Source organism: Micromesistius poutassou, assembly GCF_964030765.1.
Source record: "Micromesistius poutassou genome assembly, chromosome: 2".
Classification (NCBI taxonomy): Eukaryota; Metazoa; Chordata; class Actinopteri; order Gadiformes; family Gadidae; genus Micromesistius; species Micromesistius poutassou.
This window is the reverse complement of record NC_140272.1, coordinates 12670660-12697178: the sequence shown is the minus strand read 5'-3', so window position 1 is coordinate 12697178 and position 26519 is coordinate 12670660. Positions and strand designations below refer to the sequence as shown.

The 26519-nt window shown below is 43.5% G+C and overlaps 1 protein-coding gene across 35 annotated transcripts in view; it reads right to left on the bottom strand.

Annotated features, from left to right (window-relative positions):
- Positions 1–25590, bottom strand: part of cast (calpastatin) — a 31899-nt gene extending 6309 nt beyond the window's left edge. Inside the window, exons 1-18 of one of the 35 annotated variants that reach the window (XM_084463616.1) lie at positions 23521–23789; positions 23036–23119; positions 8338–8406; positions 7712–7855; positions 6754–6891; positions 5707–5868; positions 5109–5153; positions 4917–5015; positions 4547–4627; positions 4073–4111; positions 3102–3188; positions 2786–2866; positions 2375–2470; positions 1884–2249; positions 1495–1599; positions 775–891; positions 379–495; positions 94–216 (exon numbers count right to left, since the gene is read on the bottom strand). In XM_084463616.1, coding sequence (XP_084319742.1) covers positions 94–216; positions 379–495; positions 775–891; positions 1495–1599; positions 1884–2249; positions 2375–2470; positions 2786–2866; positions 3102–3188; positions 4073–4111; positions 4547–4627; positions 4917–5015; positions 5109–5153; positions 5707–5868; positions 6754–6891; positions 7712–7855; positions 8338–8406; positions 23036–23119; positions 23521–23550 — 1983 coding nt within the window. In that variant the 5' untranslated portion in view covers positions 23551–23789. Of the gene's footprint in view, positions 1–93; positions 217–378; positions 496–774; positions 892–1494; positions 1600–1883; positions 2250–2374; positions 2471–2785; positions 2867–3101; positions 3189–4072; positions 4112–4546; positions 4628–4916; positions 5016–5108; positions 5154–5706; positions 5869–6753; positions 6892–7183; positions 7292–7711; positions 7856–7956; positions 8190–8337; positions 8407–11857; positions 11909–13948; positions 14028–19241; positions 19404–23035; positions 23120–23520; positions 23790–24202; positions 24330–25171 lie in introns of those variants that run through there. The other 34 variants (XM_084463605.1, XM_084463594.1, XM_084463609.1 and 31 more) reach the window with 34 other exon arrangements.
- Between the last annotated feature and the right edge of the window lie 929 nt (positions 25591–26519).

Below are 26519 nucleotides of genomic sequence, written 5' to 3'. Positions count from 1 at the left end.
TTCTAATACCGTTTAAGAGAATAATGTAAAAGTTGATTTACCGACACACACACACACACACACACGCACACGCCCACACACACACACGTTTACTTTTAGGGTCTTCTTGGCCGGGGACGGAAGCGGGGCCTGGACAGCAGAAGCCTTTGTTTGGGTCATGAAATCTCCAGAAAGGGCGTCCAGGGCGTCCAGGGCTGACAGATCTTCCACTGTGGCCTGCAGTGCAGAGAAGTCCAGTCAGGAAAGGCCCACTCAATGTATAGACATAGAAATAACATATGATCCACCATCATAAACAGCCCTGAGATACACACATGACTTATATTGGACTGACGGGACAGAGGAAGTTACAGCCCCCAATGGGAGGTCAGTATTCACCTCTGCGGGCGGAGCTGAGGGGGCCAAAACCGGGGCCTGGACAACAGGAGCTGCTGCGGGGCGAGTCACAAAGTCCCCAGACAAGAAGTCCAGGGCCTCCCCAGGGGCCAAGGAAGGCTGGAAGAGAAAGAGAGAAAGATATAAAGAGAAAGAGAGAGACAGAGAGAGAAAGTTATAAGGAGAGATGGGTATCGGTTATGGTAGAATTTGAATTTTGAGTATAACGTGTATATACTTTATGCATTGGTTACTACTAATAATCAAATCATTGTGTCGTTGATACAGTGACACCACACATTAAAGACACCTGTACCGACACCTTTTGGACATGAAATAATACTTCCTGCATGTTTTAACGATATAAATCCCATATTATTATTATTATTATCCTCTCACCTCAGGTTTGGGGGCTGGCAGGTCTTTGAGCTTGTCTTCGGAGAAGCGGTACTCTGGAGGAAGGGTGTCCTCCCTCACTCCCGTCAGCACGCCCTCTTCCTCGGTCAGTTTGGCCTCCTGAAAACAAGGTTCAAAGGATAAGGGTGTGTGTGTGTGTGTGTGTGTGTGTGTGTGTGTGTGTGTGTGTGTGTGTGTGTGTGTGTGTGTGTGTGTGTGTGTGTCCGCCCCACAACCAGGAACCACATAGCTGATTTGAATCCATGTCAATGGAAACAATGCAAAATCTTTGGAAAGTAATTAAAAGTGTATTCCCCTCACATAAACAGGAGCCAGGCTTCTGTAAATCTGCATGTAAATGGTAGCAGCTAACGGTTAGCAAATGCTAACGCAGCAAATTCCCCTTCTGGATACACAGTTATGAATTTAGAATTAAACTTCTAAAACTGGTTAGGAAGGTTGACACTAATTGACAGATGGCTCGATGGATCCCTTATAAAGTAATGTGAAATGTATTTGCCGAACTGTGAGATCGATACACAACCAAACTGCCAAGGATTGAGAAATGTGACCAATTATTAATTATTAACATTTACCAATAAAAAACAATGTTTCAGACAACGAAATGGACAACTGATGAGCCACACCTGAGTCGGGGGGTGTGGGTGTGGACTCAACAAAGGCTGTTCAGTTTGATTAGTTCCATGTTTTGTGGACCCTTACCGAAACAATGTCCTCAGGTCTGAGCTCAGGAACTTCATGCACTGGTTCTGGAGCTCCCAGGGTGTCTCCAAGAGCAGCAAGGGCGTCCAGAGAGAAATCATCGAACTGCGGAGGGAGGGAGGCAAGGAGGGAGAGAGGGAGAGAGGGAGGGAGGGAGGGAGGGAGGGAGGGAGGGAGGCAGAGAGGGAGGGAGGGAGGTTTTGTATTCACAACGTTGTTCTTCAAAATAACAATTGTATGGTTGATCATGCTCATAAAGTTCTTTAAAATAGAAATTAAAGTAGGAGAGACATAGAAAAAAAAAAAGACATAGAATCCACAATAAACTTACGGCAATGAAAATTTGAATGACGGTAAGAAGACAGTAGGACAGGGGGACAGGGACTCACCGTGTCGGCCTTGGTATCCTTCAGGACAGCGGGGGCAGGGGCCTGTACCTTGGCTACTGGGACCGCTGGTGCCTGTACCTTGGCTACTGGGACCGCTGGTGCCTGTACCTTGGCTACTGGGACCGCTGGTGCCTGTACCTTGGCTACTGGGACAGCTGGGGCCTGTACCTTGGCTACTGGGACCGCTGGTGCCTGTACCTTGGCTACTGGGACAGCTGGGGCCTGTACCTTGGCTACTGGGACCGCTGGTGCCTGTACCTTGGCTACTGGGACAGCAGGGGCCTGTGCCTTGACTACTGGGGCAGCCGATGTCTTTTCCTTGAGTACTGGGGCAGCAGGTGACTCGAGTTTTGGCTCAGCGGACTTCTAGGTTAGAGTGAAAGTAGTTGTTAATCAAGTGAGATACTGGACGAAGAGCTAAATAGGGTTAGCTAAATTCAGTTTGTACGGAGCAGTGAGTTTGGTGCATGCGGGCGCCAGAGTCTGAATACCTGAGGAGGAGGCGGGGAGGAAAGCCCGCCCATCAGAGAGAAGTCATCAGGGATGGTGTCCATCTTGGCCTTCTTGTCCACAGGGGGAGTGGGACTCTGGGTCAGAGAACAGACCTGTTAGACTGCAAAGTCCTCACTTTGTATACTGAGTCCTAACATTTGTCCCTCTCAGTCTGCATATGTATATGTGGTATATGCTAGTCAAGATTGTTAAATATCAAGCATGCAATTTGAGAAGGTTTCAAGGTACATCTTTTAAAGAATCAGATGACCTTTACACTCTTGGTTGAGCTCCAAAATGGGTTTTAAATGTTGCATTCTAACATTGTGGGACCTGGTCCTTTTGTCTTAATCTGCGTTCCTGTACATGCCATGCCGCACTGCCGTCCCAGAGGTAAAGGTGTTCTGTACCTTGACAGAAGCAGTGGGAGGGGGGGCAAAATTAGAGAATCCAGCGGACAGGGCATCGATGGCATCCACACTTTCCATTTTCTGAAAAAAAAAAAAAAAGAGAAGAAAAACCATAAGGTGAAGAAAGTAAATGAATGTATGACTGTGGCTGGATAGAGAGTGTATCCTGCCACCCCAACTAAAATGAAAATGTCCAAGTTGTAACTTAAAAAAATGGCTACAGAGTACAACAAGTACATTCGAAGTAACCTCTATGCTAAGTCAAATGCTAATTAATTAGCTTCCACAGCACAGCAACAAGCGTGCTGAAACGGACCTCTTGCGGGACCTGCGGGGGAGCGGTGGGGGCTGTCGCGAAGCCGAAGCTCAGGGAGTCCAGGGCCTCGTCAGTGCTCATGGGTTTCTGGGTATGGAAACGAAAAAAATGAACTCATCTTTACTACATTAAAGATATCGGTGAAGCAGCGCCGCACCCATTTCAACTTCCACTAAAAAAGAAAGGTGCTGGCCAGCAGGGGGCACGACTAACCCAGACAAAGCAAATATAATGCAAACCAGCAGCATGTAGAAACACTGGAGGAAAAGTACAGACACACCCATTATACATTCCATGAAACCCAAATAACAACTACAAAGGCAACGTTACAGCAAACGCACCGTTTGAAATCGACTTGTCGCATTGTCGTACTCTCGAGTGTATAGTTGAAAATTGAAACCGACAACCTGGAACTTGCTTAAGCAAGTAACCGAAGCAAGTAGGCAGAGTGAAGGACCGACCGAAGGCAACGTCGCACCAAGGGAAGGAGGCATCTGAGGGTGTAGGCTATGATGCAAATATGGGTGTGTATTGTGTGAATATACTCTACTCTTAGTTTTATGTACGTACGGGGCAACTGCTTCAAACAGCATCAACATCATGCCTTTGGCAGTGGGCCCTGTCATGTTGTTTGTATGAGTGTGCCTACTGCGTGCATGTGTCGTGTCAGATGGTTTGGGGTGGTTGTTGCTGCAGAGAGCCAAAGGGACCATGCACTGAAGGTGGGTCCTGCTTTTGTTTTTGCAGAACCAACACCCTACGCAGTTATGCAACATTCCTCACTCTAGAGGAACCAGAGTATCAACGAGGAGGTCATAGAAGCATTCACTGTGCTTTGTGTGTGTGTGTTTGCAAATCAATCTACATGTCAAGATTATGTGTTTGTCTAAGCGTTCACATGTCTACATGTGAATGAAATATGTGTGCGTGTGCGTGTGTGTGTGTGTGTGTGTGTGAGTGATTCAACTTACCGGTACATCCTTTGGCGTGACGTCTGGTAGGGCAGTGGGCTTCAGAACACACACACACACACACACACACACACACACACACACACACACACACACACACACACACACACACACACACACACACACACACACACACACACACACACACACACACACGTTATCAATACATTATACATAACAGCAGGGAATGTGTTATGTAATGCATAATGATAACAATTATACTAATCATAATCATCAATCAAAATTGTTTATAAAAATTATAATGGTTTCAAATATGATATTGAAATGATTATTTTATCATAGTATAATAATACATTTCATATTCCATACAAGTACCTCTACTGAATGAGGTATTCATTTATGTACAATTCATAGCAGCTTTATAGCTCCTTCTTCTATCTTCCATCTCAGCTGTACAGCAGCAGTGTCATTCTTCCACGTTACACTCAACATAATAACTTTTATTTAACTGACCATGTTTTCATATCTGTAATTGGGAGGCAGTGTGTCTTCTCTCTCTCCACACAGAACCCCCTTCTTGGCCGTGACCCCATGCTGTGAGACATGCAGAACACAGGTTGAACGGGCCAAATCCACACAAGGGCTTCCTCAAACAAGCACACAATGCAGTGTTTTTAGTGGGCTTTACACACACACACACACACACACACACACACACACACACACACACACACACACACACAAAGAAATGCCAAAAACACCTAACGAAACACAGACACGCTTACCAACATTCAGACCTACATTCTTGCAGACTAACACGTGTGTACAACAAAAAAGAGACACACGTACAACACACACACACACACACACACACACAGGGTACCTCGTGGACCTCAGGGCCAGTGTAAACAGGCTCTGGTGCTACGGGTCCGACAGTGGGCAGACTGCTGGCTAGGGCATCAAAGGGGTCCAGAGCAGGCGCCTGCACATGCATTAAATGTGACGCTGAAGCAATAACACAACACAACACAACACAACACCATGCTCGTGAAAAGCAGTGAACGGCCTACTTTACCTCTTTGGCAGCCTTGGCTGGTGGGGGCGTGACCTCCACTTGCACCTGCAGGACAGCGCCTTTGCATTAGGTCAACTTTAATTGTTGCTCTGCATGTGTTTGTGCCAAACAAACACACACACATTGTGTTTTCTGATGGAACACAGTATGGGTCTTAGGGGGTCAGAGCATGACAAAGGGGTGTGTGTGTGTGTGTGTGTGTGTGTGTGTGTGTGTGTGTGTGTGTGTGTGTGTGTGTGTGTGTGTGTTTTATGAATAAATCATTGAAGCGATGAGACTTTTGGATGACGATAGAGAGAAAGGATGTATTTCTCCTCGCTGTGCTTGAACAAAAATGGAACAATGAAGTCCCTCTAAAAGGGACCCTAACCCTGTTCCTCTTTATCGCAGGTGTACTCTTTACATACAAGCCAAATGAACACACACACACACACACACACACACACACACACACACACACACACACACACACACACACACACACACACACACACACACACACACACACACACACACACACACACACACACAAATGGGCGGCAAGAAAGAAGAAGATCCCCCACCACCAGCACCACGGATGTCTAAAGGAATCGTCTACCTTGGTCTGTGCAGGCTTTGCCACTTCCGGCTTCCCCTTCTTAGACACTCCCACTGCAGCGGCAGCAGCAGCTGGGGTTACAGCCCCAGCTGGCTTGGCCACTTTGGCAGGATCAGCTTTAGGTGTGTCTTTGACTGGTGGCTTGGCGGTGGGTGCAGCGCTCTACAACGTAACAAGTGTGTTGTCCCTTTTAGATCGCACATAAAGCTCGGGAGGCTTTTAAGAAAATACCCCAAAAAGCGTAGAAGGAACACTTGTGTGTGTCGCTAGCGTGCTCGAAATAAGATTGAAACAGATGTGAAGTTGGGAGTGACGGAACACAGAAATAGCACAGCGTGGGTTCGGCTTTTACAAGCCTGTGTCATCACCCACTTAATGAAGGGGATCAGTTTGAACCCCCAGCCAGATGTAGCACAGAGAGAGAGAGATGAGAGCACTGGAGCCACATACAAGGCATACACTGAAACACTGGGCCTTTCTATTCTTGTATCCGAGCCAACCCACTAGAATGGTCCTGGTGTATCTGGACTGGCAGAGAGCAGGGACAGGTGCAACAGGCTTTCCCTCAGAACAAGACCAGAAGAGTGCCGAAGAAGGAACAAGGGAACAGCTCCTTTCCACCCGATACCAAACTCCCCTTTAGTTCCGCGGTAGAAAATAGAAAGCTCAAAAGCAAACAGGCATCTCGTAAGACATCAGTTGCCGTTCCTGCACCTAGGACATCGGTGGCCATCTCTGTCAGGATAAAGCGAAGAAGATGGAAGATTTTTCTGAGCTCAACAAGTGTGCTTATATGCACGCTGAGGTACACTTTGCAGAGTGGCAGCGGCAAAACTGGAAGAAGTAGAAGAAGCCAAGAGGAGAAGAAAAAGCCCAGAGATGACGTGACAAAGATCGATAGGAGTGTTGAAAGGACCAGTGACCAGGGTCATGGAGAAAGGAGTAAGGGGTCAGAGGCTAAGCAGTCCTCACAGTGAAGGACAGTCCTCACAGCGAAGGCCAGTCCTCACAGCGAAGGCCAGTGCTGGACAGCGGAGAGAAGTGTACCTTGGCAGGCTCTTTAGCAGTGGGCTTAGCCTGGGCTGCAGATGCTGCTGTCCCTGCAGCCATCGTGGCTCTTGCAGTGCCAGAGGGTGGAGAAGGTGTAGCAGCAGCTCCGGCTTTCACTTGTGAGACCGGTGGATTCTACAAACGTACAACCGAAAACATTAACCATCACCTCACCATAGCAACCGTATATAGCGATACACACAACGGCAATCCACCACCAACCAACAGATCGCTTTTTTTAGCCGCCATGAAGCAATTGATAAGCTGTTAAACATCATACAAACATATTAAGTTAAACTTAATATCAACTGTGCTTTTTCTTCTTTGTCAGTTTATGACCAATCCTAGGCTCCAACAACTGCCCAACCAAAATGACTGACCCTACAGGGGTACAGTAAAGCAAGCGAAGGTGTGTTAGGACGTTTACCTTTGCCGCGGTATTAGTGCTTCCCCTTGCCGGGGCTGACATGTCAACAATGGTCGCCCCGGGAGAGGACATGTCAATAGCAGTAGCGCCAGCAACTCTGCGGTTAGTCTATGAACCGACAAGTGGGTTATTCAGCATGTACAAAAACAAGTCTGCTCAAGTTGTTAGTTGTGTCAATCCCAACGCAGAAGCATGTGCCAATGAGTGACCTTGTGCATTTCTGACCTAATTAACTGTAAGCGGAGAGCAGAGACAGGTCAAAGTTCATCGATATCAGAGCCCAAAAGCAAAAAAAACAACATCCATGACAGAAGGATGTAAAGGTTTGGTTTTCAGCAAATGACACGGTGAGCAGGTGTGGCAAGCAAGGACAAAAGAAAGAAGGGTGGGTGCGAGGTTAGAAATGAACGCAGAGTGACACCCACGCAGCAGGGCATGAGGAGAAGGCGGTCCTAACGCATGTCATGACAGCAAGCCCTCTTCAAACAGGAAGGCTGCCCGCCTGCTCTCTGGCTCTAACATGTCTACCTCAGGCGTGGCTTTGGCCTGCCCTTTTGCTGCGGTTAGGACAGAGGAACCTCCTCCTGTTGAGACACCGCTGCCGCTGGCACCGCCCGTTGCTGCGGCAACAGCAGCAGTTTGACTAGCCATGCCAGAAGCTGGGGGAATCTGCTGTAATGTACAGTATCAGGTAGCAAAAAGGTTAAAGTAGGTAAAGTAGCTTTACTACTTGTAAATACCAACTACTTGACTTTGTGATACCTGCTAAATACCTCCTGGGAGATGAGGGGGTTCCCCCGGAGGTGGAAGAATGGAAGGAAAGGGAAAGGTTCCTTTTCTGTAAAGTGACCGCACGCAACGCCCATCTAGCCCGTGGACAATAACATTTCTCCATACAGTCCGGCTTTGAACAAATAATCAAACTACTCCGGAAAGGCCAACAATTGCTGTTCAAGGCCCTGATAATGCAAAAGGTCGAACTGCCTGAGGACCAGGCATGTTGAACCAAGTGCCAGAAAGGAATGGACCCATCATCACACAGGAAATGAAAAGCTTTTGTTAAGACAGAGTAACAGAGAGACAGAAAGACAGACGGATATAGAGGAAGATAGACAGATGAAAATAACGGACTGACACACATATTGTCCTCATACCTCAAACTGTGAAGGCTTCACAGTGGTGACCTGAGCCGCAGGAGTGGGAGTGGTCGGGCTGGGCTGCGACTATAGACAGAGACACACAGAGACAAGAGAGACAGAGAGAGAGAGAAAGAGGGATAGCGAAAGGGTAAATGGATTGTATTTTACTAACACATAAGATGGCTATTACAGTAATTACTACAAAACACAGCACGGCAACAACAGCAACTTTGAGGAATACTACAATCCATGCAGAGACATCCTGGCTGGAAGCAAAGAGAAGATATGCTGTGAATAGAGGAGTCACAACAATCACGTCGGTCGGACACACACACACACACGCACAACAATAGATTGTTGATAGAACAGCCCAAACATGCCTCATCTACCCGATGTTGGCATTTAGTGAGTTGAAGTGTACGTGCTTCCATAGGGACTTCAAATAGACAGTGATATCCTGAGTTTATCCAGCCTCCTGTTGCGTTCTACAGGTATGCATCACTCTGCTCTAGACACTGGGAGATAGTGTTTGCTTTGTAGGCAACAAACAAACAAGTTTGACCGGATACGGTTAGCTTTGCTATCGTGCAAGGGGCTAATGAAACCACAGGGCAAACTAACACCCATCAGCTACTTCATGCCATATATTCTACTGTAAATGACAGGGTAAGGGTATATTTTCCATATTCTTTATTTTATTTATTCTTTATTTCTTTATCACATTACAGCTCAACATAACATTCTGTTTGTCAAATAGTTTAGATTGATTTTCTTGTGGAATCGGTTTTATATAATAAAATACAAATTGGAATCCATACAGTGTGTGTGCATCAGCGCATCAGTGTGTGTGCATGTGTGTTTCAGCATTTACAATATGATCAATAGAACCAAACCCAAGCCTTTCGGATAATGTGAATTAAAGGGCTGACCCACCCCTCCCTGCCCATTCTGGGGATTACTGTCACCATGATCTCATATCTTGTATAACAGAATCGTTGAATGTATTTTTAATTATCAGTTTCCTCCTATAAAAGTGCATCACACAGCAATGTGAAGTATATTTAAGTCTCATGAGGATGTGGGTGTTGGATGGAATAGTGATTCGGCGGTTTATCCTTTAGTGGGTTTACCCCTGACCACGCTGATTAGGACGGTTCATAAGTTCACATTGTTTTGTAATGCAGGTCACAAATCCATTCCTGCTTTAACTTTCAACATTTCCGGTTCCAGTGCATTCATCCACGTGGTCACAGAAACAGAGAGGTCTGTGGACACCATCCTGCCCTTCCCTCTGGACATCTGCGTGACTCTTCTCTTCGGAGAAGGCTTTCGGCCCGGTCTTCAGTCACTGTCTTTACATTTTCCTTTCCCACTTTCTTTACATTTTCCATTTGTTTCATCTTGCATTTCATTTCTCAGCCTACCCAACTGATAATGATGCTTGTTATTGTCAGATGTCAAACACATTTTGGTTGTATTTACTTTATTTATCATTCAAAACATGACTGATAATCATTTTCGACTCGTCCTTAAGGCATGACCATTCTCTTCAACAGAGTCATCCTGATCGGCCCTGCTACATAAGTGTCTAAAGCAGGCTAGCTGTCAGGCCTAACCTGTTCCATTGGCTGTGGCTGAGCAACACATTACCTACCAGTGAGATCAACAGGGTGGAGAGGAGGACGCAAGGCAAAGGAGTGGATTCAAAAAGGTCTTGAATACCAAGACACCTTTTCCCCCATCACTGACCAGCGACTATATCAGCCTGTATTCTGGTGGTGTTGCAACCTCAGCATTGGCCCCCAACTGAAGTGACGGAGTCCCTGAACAACACATGAGTCACAACATCCTCCCGCCTCCCGCAGCAGAACTAGTGCCGTGTCTGCTGTCCTACCTCCTGCCTTCTGAAATCCTACTGGTTCAATACATACATAGAACGTATTGTGGAGTTCCCTGGAGTCCTCTGTGGCATTATAGGCTTTAAATGTATAAAATACACTGTGCACCCAGAGGGTTAGTTAGGGTTAGGGTGTCACCCCTGGTAAGATTCACTGTTATTATCACTCTGTTTGCAGAGGTAAATATTGCTGGATGCTAGGCAACGAGAAGCATTCGAACAGAAACTTGGAGAAGAAGTAAGGGTGAACCAAAACCACAAACGTCAACGCACACACGTTTCATATTCCTGAGTAAGCTGATAAAGGTGTATGAATGCCACTTTTTAAAACGTGACAAAGCGTAAAGCTAGCATACTTTCCCTTTCCAAAATAAACAGTCAATAGGACACCCACGTGACTCACAAAAAACACTCCTTGTGAGGAGCAAGTAGTGATTGGTAGATAGCCTCTCTCTCTCTCTCTCTCTCTCTCTCTCTCTCTCTCTCTCTCTCTCTCTCTCTCTCTCTCTCTCTCTCTCTCTCTCTCTCTCTCTCTCTCTCTCTCTCTCTCTCTCTCTCTCTCTCTCTCTCTCTCTCTCTCTCTCTCTCTCTCTCTCTCTCTCTCTCTCTCTCTCTCTCTCTCTCTCTATAAAACAGTATGTGTGAGTTGAAACAAAGAGGAAGATAGCAGGGTTTCATCTGATCATGTGATGGCTTAGGGCTTTGGAACCCAGTGGAATGTTTCAGTCTGTATGAGTTTCTACTCATACAGTCAATCCCAGGCATCAATTGATCATTTCAAAGAACTTTGTTCTAACCCATATTTCAGCCAATATCTCCAGCACACCCCAGGCACACCCACACCCACACAGCACAATAGCAAACTGACGCCTGAAGTGGGTAAAGGCATGCATTATTTTGGCACGTTTCGTGAGATTCACCGCCAGTAAATCCATCGTACGATACAAAAACACATCATTTCAAGCATGACGTTATTTTAATCGTACCTGAGACAACCCCGCTCTGCCTTACTGTCTCAGCGTCAACATGGACAGGTTGGGCTGGTGCTTACAGGGAACCACCCAAACAAGCAAGAAAGACACACAAAGGAAACACCACATTGACGTGCTCTTTATGACAAGGACGAGTCCAAACACACAAAGCAACACAGTAGGACGGGTGACTGTATCTGTGTATCATCAGAGAAAACCATCTTGAGAGGCATATTCACGGTACTCTTTACGGTGTTAACTGATAAGGCTCCTCTCCGTCGAAAGTCAGTGATGATGAAAATAGAAGGTGCTGTTGATCTCTTTCTCGGCCGCCTTTGGCCCGACTATAATGACATGCTCTCAGAAAGGGACATTCCAGGGATGGCCATAAACTGTCAAATGAGCTGGCTAACTAGCTCAGATAGGTGACATTGTGTCTGACCTGCGCTTGGTAAGTTTATGGTGGAGCCACTGTAGGCCACGGCTTTTCAGAGTTGAATATACTCATTCAAAGGTTTTTTGCCTCATCTTCGTCTCATGGGCAATTCCTGGCGAGGAAAAATTGACTGTTCTCTCACTGTTTATCCTTTGTTCGATAATTAGATGCTTGTGTCTTGCTAGACCTAGACTATTAGAGCACAACATCACAATGCAGTCACACCTGTACCTGCTTGAAATGAGCTCTCGGCAGGGGAAGGAGCCGGTCAGTCCCAGGTGTCTGGTTTGAAAAACGATCATGAATATTCATAATTTGTGATCAGATAGAAAAGTTAAATCTCAATCGACAAAAGAGGATACGTCGATAAATAGGCAAAAATAAATGTTCAAAGATTAAACACAGGTAAAAAAAAACTAAATGGTAAAAGCACACAAACACATACTGTACATACTGCAGTGAGGCCTCTATATAAACCATCCACAGCGTCTGTCTTCCAGCGACACCACGGGTCCAGACAAGACCACCTCGTCTGTCCCTGGATCCCCTCAATATTTACTCATACCTACAAAGTTCCCCGTAGTCATGCAGAGCTTTGTAAAGCCCAGAACAATAAGCTGCGAAGGGGGAATCATAACAGTTCAAAACATCCCAGTGTCAATCTCGCAGAAGAGTGAGAGAGGGGAGGACACAGGGGTCAAAGGTCAGCCTGTCGGTGCCCTGTGCTGGAGTTAGATGTAGTTGAATCGGCCCTTTGTTTATACGTGTTCTGTATGTGACAAAACAAACACACTCTCACACACACTCACGTACACACCATAAAGCTGAGGGCTAAAGTGTTTTATGACTTGGATAAAACGACGGCAACCTGACTGTCAACAGTGGATGCCCGTACGGCCATGTCAACAAGATGACCTTAATAATAGCTTGGACTTTTTCGCAACCGAAGTACGGGTGACTAAAATAGACGCATACTCCATCGTTTTATCAAACCAGAGAAAAGGTCAGGCATTTGGACCCAACTGATCTAGCCCAAGGACAAAGGCTTCGCAGACATACAATATGGTACCTTAAAACTAAGTGTCTGTCTGTCTGTCTGTCTGTCTGCAAGCAATACACAAAGCTACACAATTAATGGTCCAAACCCTGAAACAACAACAACAACCCCATTCATAACACAAGTGTCTCTTTTTCCATACAAACGTCACACCTTACTCCCAGAGCATTTCACCCCAACAATGGAGATAAAAGCAACTGCTTCGCCTCTCAGGGCCTGGTTTTAAAAACTGATGACTAATACCAAGCCCCACCCGCTTCCCCACAAACAGAAGCATGTGAAGAGAGCCGGGGAGCAGGGTTCTCTCACTAGCTTCAGCCAGGACTTTAAATAGCTTCTTAACAACTAGATGCTCGGTGGTGGATATGAAAATGTGGATGACCTCACCTCTGCACAGTAACAAATGAGAGGAAAGGTAGACTGTGCCACATCTCAATTGGAAGCATAAGCCAGGTATCTGGGGGAATTCAGGGACTCAAGAACTGAGGGACTATTTAATGGAAATGTTGATATGGGGCCTGACCAGGATTAGTGTAGTTATCAATAGTGCCCATCAAAAGGTGTCCTCCAACCACAGTATCACTTGTTCTAGTAAATATCTATGTTATTTCATGGCCCTTCATGTTTCCATGGCAAGTCAAATGCACATTGTAAGTGTGTGTATATGTATTACTGCCTGCAACAGATTTGCAGAATAAAAACAAATTAAATACTTTTTCAGGAAACATAACTCCAGGAGAGGACTGTCTTTTACTAAGAAACAGCGAAAGTGGTTACTGCTCAGAGCTGTATGAGGGGGCATGGCTCCATGGAGACCAACAACAGACCCTCTGCTCAAGATAACATGGCCACATGACCCGTTATTCGACGAAGTCATCTAGAGTCTAGACCAACAACATGACATAGAATATCTGATGCATGGCACAAGAAGAGCCGAGGAAACCATCTGCCACTGGCATGTTGTGTGAGGACACAGTTAATGAGTTCTCTGAAAAAGTTTCTTCACTTTCCTTGAAAGTGTCTAGCTACGTTGCTTAAAATAACCACATTTTCACTCACTGTTGATCCACACACACACACACACACACACACGATACTCAAGATGTTTATGAGATAATTAGTTGCTATGATCTTGTCTAAGTCGTCATAAAGTGCCAAAGCAATCAATCAGGAAGCCAATGATACATACAAATGGAAAGAAAACATTACACGTAGCTGTTCTACCTTAACATGAAACGTTGGGGGGAAACTGTGTGGGTACATACCATAGGTTTGAGTGTGTGTCCTTTATGTAAAGGTCTCTATATATCCGAAAGTCTTTGATTCCCCAGTCCTAACTCTAGTTGGTATACACACATAAACACACACATCGACACACGCCCCAGAAGTAAAAAATCTATTGCCCCACCCACTGGAACCAACCCAACGAGCCTGTGCTGCTTACGCCCCTCCCCCCCTCTCATACCAGGAGACAAGTCTCTTTATGATTGGACAAGCAAGACCACACAGAGCCCGCCTGCTCCTCATAGCAGGCCAGGAAAATATATATGCTGTGTTAGTTTCCATGTGTTGAAGAAAACTTCTGGTGGAAACTTGTCATTGTGTGTGTTGAGGGGAAGTGGGAGTGTCCTGCTTTGATAACATACACCCAGAAAATGCAGGAAGGGGATATATATGTGTGTGTGTGTGTGTGTGTAGAAAATGCTAGTTGTATAGCAAAAGTAGGAACAAGAGTTGGGGAATCAGGTATAAATGATGACAGGGCAATTACGTATCCAAACTAGCAAGCTTGTTTGGCAAAGACAGGGCGTGTCTGGTAGTCTCACTGCTTAGGAATCTAGACTGCAAAGCCACACTGACACGAGAGAGAGAGGTGGAGAGAGGGAGAGGAGAGAGAGACAGAGCGGGTAAAAGGAGAGCAAGAAAAGAGAGCGAGAGAGAGAAAGAGAGAGTATAAGTCTACATCCAAGTTGTTAGCAAGGAACACTTAGAGTGAAGTGATGCCAGGCTTAAAACATTACACTTTAGAAGTGCTGTTCTTCACTATAAAAGTCTTCAATGTCATTACAGTACCGAGATCAACGCCAAGAAAGACAGGAAACAGAACTGGACTACTGCCAAAGAACTTGAAAAAAATAAAGAAAACAATAATAAAACATGTCAGGAAGCCATATTTCCTATGGAAGCACATGAAGACCATGATTCCATAAATTTGTTTTAAGTCCCCTACTTTTAAAAGTGGTGTCCTAGAATATAGCCGTTGTCATTAACTTGTAGACAATACAAATAATATTGAGAATGGGACACCCCCTTGTGTCTGACATGGTGAAATGCATATATGTTTGAAGACAGTTCATGCAAGACAGGTCAGGCAAGATTAAGTGTAGATTAAATAAATTGTTGAGGTAAAAATGTCAAACTTGTAAGGTGATAGATAGATAAATGTATGTTTGTGATTAAGGATGGTTAGGGTTTATATATACGTTTAAAGTAGTTAAGATGAGGTATTATGATGAGAGATGTGTCGGAATAAAGTTCAATCCACTAGAAGTGGTTGAAATTGGGTATTAGGTTAGAGATGGTTGAATGCTAGTATTTGATTATGGGTGGGTAAGTTTGTCATCAAACAGTAATAGTTTGTAATCTTCAGGTCAGGGTGTGGTGTGACAAAAGTCTGCGACAGAATAGATAGGAGGAAAAGCAATACATCATGGAAAGTCTGTGTAGTCACACCCATATACCACTTTAGTATGTCAGTGAAACTTCCAGTTCCCATAGCAGAGATTTACGAATCACAATGAGTTGAGCTGGATAGTTGACCATACAGATGTATGAGAGGGTAGCAAGCCCATGGTGGATTATGTAATTTTTTCTATGGATATTAAGAGACACACATTTTCCACGAGGGTTTGGTAAATGATGTGCATATGCGCTATACACAAAGTATAATGTAATTTACTGGCTTGTTGATCAATATAAATGTATTCAAGGTACCAATCGCAGGGTATGTTATGTGTCCTCGTGTGTGTGTGTGCGTGTATGTGTAAAATTGCGTCTATAGTTTCTGATGAGTCTGTTACCATGGCAACATGTTTCTCTGTTGGCCTTAGTACCACAATAAACCAGTCCAAGGGAGTGTCCATTCAGAAACGTACATATCAATAAACAATTAATTGTATGTGTTTGTGATATAGCCTTGCAATCACAGAAAATAACACGTATGTATTATTCAGCATTTGTTTTACATATACTATAAGCATACCTTAAACCATATGAAATGATAATCTCAAAATTTCAACTCAAAAATATTAGTCTGCCAGATATACGACTCAGCTCAGCTCAAATAAAAGCTTTTACAACCTGTAAACTGTTATTTCTCAAACTCCCATGGTATAAAGTGCTCTTTATACCATGCTCTACTCTGTCTTTTCAAAGTATTTTCGTTTCAAATATGATTTATTTATTTATATTTAAAATTAGAATACAACTCTGGGAATTCAAGTGGAAAATACTTAAGTTAAACTTAACATAGCTTGCAGAACCACACTTTGCAGAAGCAACCTGCATAACAGGTGCAAACCGCTCGCCATCAAGTCATGTCACGCTTCACATCATACAGACTTTCCAACTATTTATGTCATGTGAACACTCCCTCAACTCCAATAAAAACAAATTCAAATATGTTGAAAACAACAAGGATTGATTTGTGTGTATTGTTTCAACTCTCCCGTTAGATGTCATATCATTCATGACGCAATAACCCGGTGTAGATGTTGTAGTGTTCGCATCAACACCGGGTTATTGTGTCATAAATGATTGATTTGTGAGTATTTTAACCCTCCCGTTAGATGTCAATCATTCATGACGCAATAACCCGCTGTAGATGTTGTAGTGTTAGCGTCAACACCCCAGGGTTAAATCTGCAGTAATGCAGGTCTAGGGTTTCTGTAGTACTCATCCAGTTCCCTCTCCCATGCTAAAGTTAGCACCGTATAGTCTATGATATGTTCAAAGTTATTCCCTGTGCTACAACAGATCACAGGTCAACACGGAACCATTCTGCACCTCATGAGACGCTATGTCATGCTTATACTATATATCTCAAAGGAAGATTAAAATAGAAATAAAAAATTCAGAGTAGGAGACACAGTATCAGATAAACAACCTGTTTTGGGTCATCTACACAAAACAAACAAAAAAAACAACAAAACAAAATCACCTCAGGAATGACCGGACCAATAACAGCTTCTAGCTACTCCCAAGCTTGCAACAGCTGCATTCCATCACTGACTCCTCACCTGTTGCACCCCTATGCTGGATGACAGCGGAATGTAAGAGATTGCAGCGTTAGGATACCTTCATGCTCATATCCCTTTCCATACTGCTCTGACTTTGTGCATTAACTATGGTTTATGAGTCATCTGGAGTCATTTGGAGTCATCAGCTTTTCCTGAAGCACAGCAGACTTGGGAACGATTGTGGTCAAGATAATTGTGCTGTTTGACCACAGCCCTAGTGGCTCCTCAACATGCACCCTGGATTCTCTACACTATTGTATTGTTACAACAGGAAAAACCTGTGAGATCAGATGAGAGAATAAGATCACACCAAGTTTACACTGAACTGAGAGACACCCGTCCCTGCCAAAGCCGTCAAATGGAAAAACAGATCTTACACACTATGGAGACACAGCAGCAGCGCACAACACAACAACGGAATTGATGTTTGGAAACAGAAAGCACAAGTACACGTGTTCAGCATGTTTATTCACACTCTTTTTTTCGGACGGCTATGAAAACGCACAGATGTAGATGCACCCACACAACCGTCGCACACACGCGCACACGCACGCACGCACGCATGCACGCACGCACGCATGCACGTAGGGCACTGACACAGGCCTTAGTGGCCTGGGGCGGTTCGGTGGTGATTAGGTTTGCCGTTTGCCGGGAAGGGTTTAGTTATTGAAGGCATGCGATGTTTGGCAAGTTCTGCCAATCACACAGTGGAGAATTATAATTATTGTCCAAAATATATATTGTTCATAGACAGTATATATTATATATTCTAGAACCTGTTTGGAGAGCCCTTAAACATATTATATAACTAACATTTGGACCACTCACGTGAATTCTGAACAGATTCTTAGTTGTATGCTTACGTCGGAGGTTTCTGTATGCATGATTGTGTTGTCTCTAACTCTGATGCATTATTTTATGATCTGTTTTATGATCCGTTTCGGTTTTTCTTGATATATATTCTGGCAAGGCTCACCTTTGACCCATGATCTGACCATAAAGACAAGCCCTGTCGATATAATTTCATAAGCAACCTTTACTGGAGCCATTCCAAGTGAGCCATGCTTATATGTGCATATGTGTTCTTCTGTTTACAGCCTAGAAGAGTTGAGACAAATTTGACAGGGAAAGCTGATAACTGTGGCACTATTGTCTGGCCTGTCATCGTTGGACATTATTGTACGAGGTTTGTGCAATCCAGACATGTTTCCTTAGTGGTCATTTCCTGTAAGCTAAACATCGAACAGTAGAGGAATGTTGTCGTTTGGGAGACTAGAATGTTCACTGATGGTACAAAACAGGCATGGAGTCCAGGGTTCAAACAGCACAAAACCAACCTAACCATGAGGGATCTGCCCTACACTCCTTCTCCCAGGCTGTATAAGGTACTCATTTACCCACCTGTCTCCGCTGATGGTGGAAGTAACGTTTGCCTTGACAAAAACTTTGGAAAGATTCAACTTAAGTTTGAATACTCAGATTTGCAGTAGAAAACAAATCCAAAAACCCAAGTCAATATCTGTTTAACAGTGTGAACTCCCCACGCAGCCTTTTCACAATAAACCTCTTGTCTCAATGCGACATGACAACTCTGTGCACACGGTGCACAGTAATACACAAATAATCAAAACATGCTTGTCGTCATGGAAACACAATGTCAACGGCTTGCTTGCTGTTAAAAGACAAAACTGGTGTGAGGAGTGATATGGCCCCTAAACAACAGGGCCCTTGTCCGTCTGGTTGCCTTGGTTGTAAAGGCTCACGTTGAGCAGACACACTCTGACTGACTCCTACCCTCCCGGAGTCTGAACGAGAACTCCTCACATTCCTCGTCTCCTCCCAGCCCAGCAGAGAGCTAGAGAGAGAGAGCAAGGGAGAGAAAGAGAAAGAGAGCCAGAGAGACAGACAGGGACATGGAGAGGGAGAGAGAGAGAGAGAGAGAGCAAGAGGGAGGTGGTGGTCCGACTTGAAACACTGCCAAAAAAAGTCTACCCTCTGACGTACCTTCCCGTATAAGTCCTTGCTAAACTAACAAAACACATTCCAACTTGCAGGTACTCCATGATGTTAACAGTTGCAAATAAGAAATGAAAAACAAAGCCTTTCTTTATGTAACGCCACAGACAGCTTTCTCATCAAGACACTCCAGCCCAGCAAAACTTGAACATGATGTTCTGAGAAGAACACAAGACTGAGACAGGGACAGACAGACATAGGCACGGAATCAGACGGACACGTACACGCACAGACACACACACACCTGCTGCTCCACGGCCACGTCCAGGAGGTCCGGGTTGTCCCGGTTGGGACCCCGGATCCAGCTCAGTAACTGGCCCATGTCAGCTGTTAGTGTTCCACCAGCGAGAGTGAGCCTCTGCCTCTACTGTGTCCGCTGCAGCATGCTCCCCCCACACACACACACACACACACAGGGTAGGCTGGGCGGGGAAACTCCCAGGGTGGGTGTGGTCAGGGAGCAGATACAGCGGGGCTTACAGATGATTGGTCACAAGGGTTGGGCTGTAAAGTCTCTGGGCTATAAAGGGAACGGGTCAACTACCCATCACACCGACACCCACGTAGACTAGGGGCCACATCTGGGTCATTTCTCATCGTTAAAGGATAGGTCGGCTCCTGGCACCACACACATACACACACAAATACACATACACACACAAACCTATGTGTATAAAATTGCATATGAATGCAAACCTATATATAATGCATACGCACAGTGAATCTGACTAGTGTCATTCTTCAGAACAAAATGTTAAAAACAAAATCAGACCACCCCCAGTCCACATTTTGGCTCACATGCACTCTCCAGTACCCCCAGGGGAAGTCACAGCAGTCAGATATAAGTTTTGCAATCTTTGTTGACACAAGGGAAGGGCCATGCAGATAGATATGCAGTAGTTTCCTATTACAGTTGTATAATCAGGGAGTAGACTAGGGAGTGATCTCTATCACTATCAAAGTGGGATGACTTTAAAACTTTCTTTCTCCCATGGTATTTCAACAGAACGTCATCTATTGGGGAAATAACTCGGAAAGGACAAACACTTTCGCCCAACTATTGAAATAATGTGCAAACTCAACTTTCTCTCCCTTCAAAGTTGGAACCAAGCAAACCGGCTTAGGACTTGGTCTTTGTGTGAGGGTGATGAGACGAAAATGATTCAATAATTCATCACAATGAGAGTGTGAAAAACAAGGAATAGGATGTGTCCCAACAGCCATTGCCCCTGCAGAAACAAAACACATTGTTGACTAGTATGCATGCCACCACCGAAAATAGGAATTGTGTTTTGGAGCTTTAAGTCAGAAAGCTCAATTTAAAAGCATAGCCAAACACGTCTCAACCAAGACAACAACATGGCTTTATGAAGTAGTCCGGATTTGTGTGTGAGAAGCTGTTCCGTGCCTCCTAGAACCTTCTTTGTCGTGACTGAACATAATGTAACGAAGGTTCAGAGTGCATTGCGTTTATGGCTATTGGCAAGGCCTTCAAGAATGTTCACTGCTCCCTTTGTCTCTCAGGGTAGCTCTTGGGTGTGGTGATGTAAGTCAGCAAACTAGCGTCATTGAGTCACCCTCAACAGTGCGCATGTCGCCCAGGTGTTAACTCTTTCTTTGTTTTAGTCTACACCCTTTCTTAAACCACCAAGCGCAGGAAAAAGGTGTGCGCAATAATTGGATGCCCACCTTGCTGTCAGTATTGTAACACTTAACAGGTCCAAGACCTGAGACCCTAAGGTAAGTGGAGGTGACTGAAGTGGCTTCGGCTCCACCCCTAAGGGTCCACTTCGCTGTCCCCCTCAGCGTGATATACTCCCGGCGCTATATTTAACCTCAGCAGTAACTCATCTAGTCAACTTCTACAAAGTAGTGCATGATAGAGGTTGTGATAGAGGTCGTGTGTCAGCTGCGATGTGACATTGCAGTTGCCACGCAGAGGAAGCACTGACAGGATTCAAACGTACACACATCTAATAGACTCTGGGGCAGTGACATCACAGGAACACTGGACGTACAAATGGACATATTGATGCAAATGGTTTGGTAGGAAGAGGAAGGAGGATGTGTGGTAAGGAAGAGGTTTATACACTACAGTTCCTAATAGTAGCTGGTATTGACCTTCGAACATAAAATTTCTGGGTATTTACATGACATTTTCTAACAATCTACAAAAGAGACAGCATAATAAATAAACCTATGTCTATCTGCTGTTCAACCATTTCTTTAAGGCTGTTTTAAAACTGACGAGAAACAATTGTCTTCATACTAGCAGGTAACCCATTCCATAAAACTGTGGCTGAACATAAAAAAAGAGCCCTTTCTCAAGCAACTTCTAAATCTGAACAACACCAGATCAGTGGCACTTCTCCTTGTGGAGTAGCTATGTGTGTTTATTATCCTTGAAAAATAATTACATAAATATTTAGGTACCTCGTTTTTAATAATTCTATGCACCATAGTTGTAGATCATTTACTCTATCCTCTACTTTCAGCCACTTAAGGCTACTAAAATGAGCTGGAATGAGATGAGTGAGAGGTTGTAGCTTAAGGATCAGCCTTACTAGTTTATTTTGTGATGTTTGTATAAGTTGACATAACATTAGGCTTGGCTTTATTCGAAAAACTATCTGATTTACAATATGTCTTTCCCCCGCTGAAAGTAAAAAGAAAGGCAAAAATAACAAAATAAAATGTTCATGCCTTTCACACATTCCAAGAGCTTAAGAATTTCTTACTTACAATGGGACCCACCCCTGTAAGAGGCACACCTTTACGGTGTAGGACAGCCCCGTAGCCTGTAGAACGGGCTGTTGCACCCTGGTAAAACACATGCAGCTGAGCTTTTCATCTGAGGTACTAATTGGGGATGAGTTTGATTGGCTTAATTAAAGTTGACAGCTCCAGAGGATTGTTAAGAGACAGAGAAATCACATCATGTGTATGATAATTGCTACTGCTGCTTCATTATGTTCGCTAAATTAGGCCACACAAGATATTTGAATGGTATTTAGTATAAATTGCATCTCTAGTCTGGGGACGAATGAAAACACAGTTCGACACATCATGGAAGTATGATTAAACAGAGCTGTCTGGAAACTCATTTTTGAGTATTTTCTGTATGGTCCAGATTCATCTTTTGAGTGTATAGTATATGTACATAAAAAAAAAGTTGAATATTGTTAAAGATGTTTTTACCATTTTGGAATATATTATACGTTTTTTTATAGGCTACGCCATCTTATAACTCATCGGGACCAATACGTTTAAAAGAAGTACGAGGAAGATGTGATGACAGTAAAGACAATAAAAAGCGACACATGTGTGCACACATGTTGTACGCATTAGCCATGGTTAACAGTATATGACTGCAGGTGTAACTGGACCCCTGGCTGAACCGGTGCTGGGCGGCTCTATTTTTAGGTCCACGCTAATTCTGTCAAGCTACAACCCTAATGAGCCTATAGGTGAACCACATAACATTCTACGATAAGCTTCAGGTTGAACTAAAATTTTGAGCAATACAACTATTTTGATTATATGGGTTGGAAGCTGTTCAATCACAGCATTATATATAATCACACAATACCATTAGTAATCCCCTTAAAATGTATGGTAAAAAACCCATACACTAGCATATTTATGTATTGTATAACTTACAGATGTACTCTTTATGATCAGAAAATACTTAAAATAAGTACTTTCTGTGGTACTGGGTGTTACCCAACATTCTTCACATGTACTGTACGTGCAACACATTTGTTTTAACTCCAAATTGCACTTTCAACTCTAGATCTACCTACAGGGATCTATAGACAATAGTTGTTAAACCGAATAGCTTTATACAACATCTGTTTCATTAATGACTCGCTGATTCACTTGTCGTTTTCTCCACTAGAGGGCGCCAAATACAAATCCAATCATGCCATCCATTTTGGTATGAAATATCCACTTTAAAAAGTTAGGCCAACTCTATAGGTAATTTTCTCTTTGCGATGTTCAAAGTTGATATACATTTAGTAGGGGTAGAGTGAGTACCTTAGCATTAGAAGACAGACTGGAGTAGTAGTTTAGTCTGCTATTCTGATGTACTCCAATTGATGCATGGCCATCTCCTCTATGCTACACCGCCACACAAAACAACAACAAAATCACAGTTGTTGTTTTTTTTGCAGTTTATAACATAAAACAAATATAAAATGTGTAGGTTATCATTTACATAATGCACACATTTAACAAAAAAAAAGTTTTTTTTTGTTAAACCCTAACCCTAACCCTAACTGTAGTCAACAGTCTACTACTTTATTCCTATTTTAGTTTAAAACCAATTGGCAACAAAGTGTACACTATAATGATTTGTATACACGTAAACTTAGTCATTTTTAAAAATGAGATGGAAGCTATACATTCATTAATTACTTTCGATTAATAGCTTCTTAGCTAACTTATTCCAATCCTGACATGTATCGCCAGAGGGACTAATTATAAGAAGAAAAAAATATGGCAAATAGCCATGTACTCACAGTGCTCATCCAATACGCAGCGTAGGCCATTGTGAAACAGAACAGGCACAGACCTCCAGGCGAATCAATAAAACAGCGTATGGAGTCCTGAACTCACATTCCCACCTCTCCGGTTCTGTTCACTCAGTGCCACTCCCAGGCCAGCTAAAGTAGTTCCTCTACAGCAGATAGATACTCTACACAGATAATGTTGAGCCCTCTGAGATAACAACCACAGGCAGCAATCGCTTTGTTGAAGTTGTTATTTCAGTTTAGCCTCTTCCGCCTCAGGCAAGACGGACAGGGCCTATATTGTAGTTTGACCAACCCTGGCACATTTGAGAAATGGGTGCAACAGTTGCAGCATTGCGAAATTTCTGAAGGAAACACTCCCTAGTTTTTGTCCCCCCCCCCCCCCCCACACACACACACACACAATGTGTTTTTTTTTTTTTTAAAGAAAACTGGCATCTTGAAAATGTTGTCTACCAACTTACACATGTCTTTGGTTCATTTTGTATAGGGATGCTTGATTTGAATAAGGCATTTGAACAAGGTGTAGGCTTTGCAGTAAATCAAAAAAGACGTATCGATTAGATTCGTGCAATATTAACATGCGTGCATGACGTTAGCAGGCAACCTCAAGATACGACAGAACACCTCTCACACAGTTAAATACAAATCGACGGATGAATAAAGTTACCTCCGTGCTTTTTTTGTGATGTCCATGACTTCTTTTTTTGTGGGGCATCTCTGCGCGTGGGTACGACTGTCCTAATTCCCAGGTCGACTACCTTCGTTCTGCTCGGGATAAAGTTTACTTGCCAATGCCTACGCCCGATTTTCTCTTTAGCGCAAAAATGCCCCTCCCGCTGGAGCAGGGTAGTTTCTAGATGGTTGAAGGTAATAGGTTTCCGCAGACACAATATTTAAACTATGCGTGGATTTTATCCAACATAACTAGGTGTGAAAACATGAGATGACGCAAGGGATAGGGTGCTCTTAAAACGGTTCCACTTCTATAAAACGACGCATGCTTGTGAAGTGAACATTGCTTTTGTAAGTGAGATCAACGAATAAACTAACTTGTCAGACACTCCTGTCTGACTCCATGTAGATTGCTAGATTTGTTGGTAGGTATTTTCCAAGCCTACACGTATAGGGTAGAGGGTCGAGGATTACATTGTTGAACAGTTGAAGTCGGCAATGTGGGGTCCTTATATGTAGTTACGTGCAACACTGGACGTGTGTGTGTTTTGATTACAATTCCCCAGTGCCCCGCCCACTTCCCAGGAGTTGTTGAATCACCAGCGCATACTGTGTGGTAAATTCCCACTAGATCAATGGTAGAATGCTGCCCCTTGGTGGAGGAAAGCAATACCTACTATTTAAAAATATAAATACAATTGCAAATTAAAATGTTGTTTACAAAATTACATATTTCTTTGGTTGATTTCGTAGTTATTTGCAAATTATGCTTGATTTAAATAACGCGTTGGAACGACGTGTAAACTATGCAGTAAATGGGTCGATCGAAATACAATATCGATTAGATTCGTGCAATAGCCTATAAACATGCGCGCATGACGTTAGCAGGAAACACAATAACTTCACGACACGAAAGAACACTTCTCACACAGTTGAATACAAATCGACCGATTAACAAAGTTACCTCCTTGTTCTTTTTGTGATTTCCATGACTTCTTTTTTTGTGGGGCATCTCTGCGCGTGGGTACGACTGTCCTGATTCCCAGGTCGACTACCCTCGTTCTGCTTGGGGTAGAGTGTACTTGCCAATGCCTACGCCCGATTTTCTCTTTAGCGCAAAAATGCCCCTCCCGCTGGAGCAAAGTAGTTTCTAGATGGTTGAAGGTAATAGGCTATATGTTTCCGCAGACACAATATTTAAATGATGCGTGTATATACAACGCAACATGAGATGGCGCAAGGGGTAGGCCGCTCTTAAAACTGCTTGTGAAGTGAACGTCGCATTGGCAAGTGAGATCAACGAATACACTTGCCAGACATTCTATCTGACTCGATGTAGATGAAGTAGATTATGTAAGCTAGATGTGTTTTTATTTTCCAGGCCGACCCGACATAAGGGGTAGAAGGTATGATTACATTTTGGAAGTCTGCGGTGTGGGGTCCAATACGTGCTACACTGGATGTGTGTTTTGGTTCTATTCCAAGGGCCCATCCCACTACCCAGAAGTTGTTGAATCACCAGCTGAAACTGGCAATTTCCACCTCGATCAATGGTAGAATGCTCCCCTTTGGTGGAGCAAAGCGGTACTGCCGTATTAACCTCTTTAAAAAAAGATACACTAATAATAATTTGATACTGTCTATGACTTACTTAACCAGAGACCAACGGCCAGCGAGTATCCAATGAGTTGCCACTACAATTATATATAAATGTTTTCATTGTTCTTTTTCTAAGACCAACAACTATTTTAGTCAATGATGCCAAGAAAGAAACATCATGAATGACAACTTTGTTTAGACAGTAAAGGATGATTGCATAACATTAAACAATAGATAATTGTGAGAAATGTGAACCCTTTGACTAAATTACTGTTACTACACACTGATTTACAGTAAGTCCCTTGAATGTTTTGGTAGCATGCATAACTCAAATGCAATATGAGTCATTTCTTTAGTCCTAATTAGTCTGTATTTTGCGCTCTAGTTGGTTGGGCTGGTAGTGACAGTATGTAGTTACCAATTAATGAGATACACCACATATTATTAACTTGAATCTATGCCATTTTCTTGGAAAAGTTTGAGCTATTAATGAACTCCTTTTCATCGCTGCTTAGTGTAATCCCTATAGCAATCGCTGCCATCTACTATCCTTGTTTGTAAGCCCAGAATAGATCAAAGATTCAAGAGGACAATTGAGAGCTTTAAATTCATAAAGTCACCAAATCTTGTTTTCCCTTCCTGGTGCAGAGCTGAATAATTTAGCCAAATGGTACAACCAATTGTTCTAGGCAATCAAATTGTGGATGTAAGAA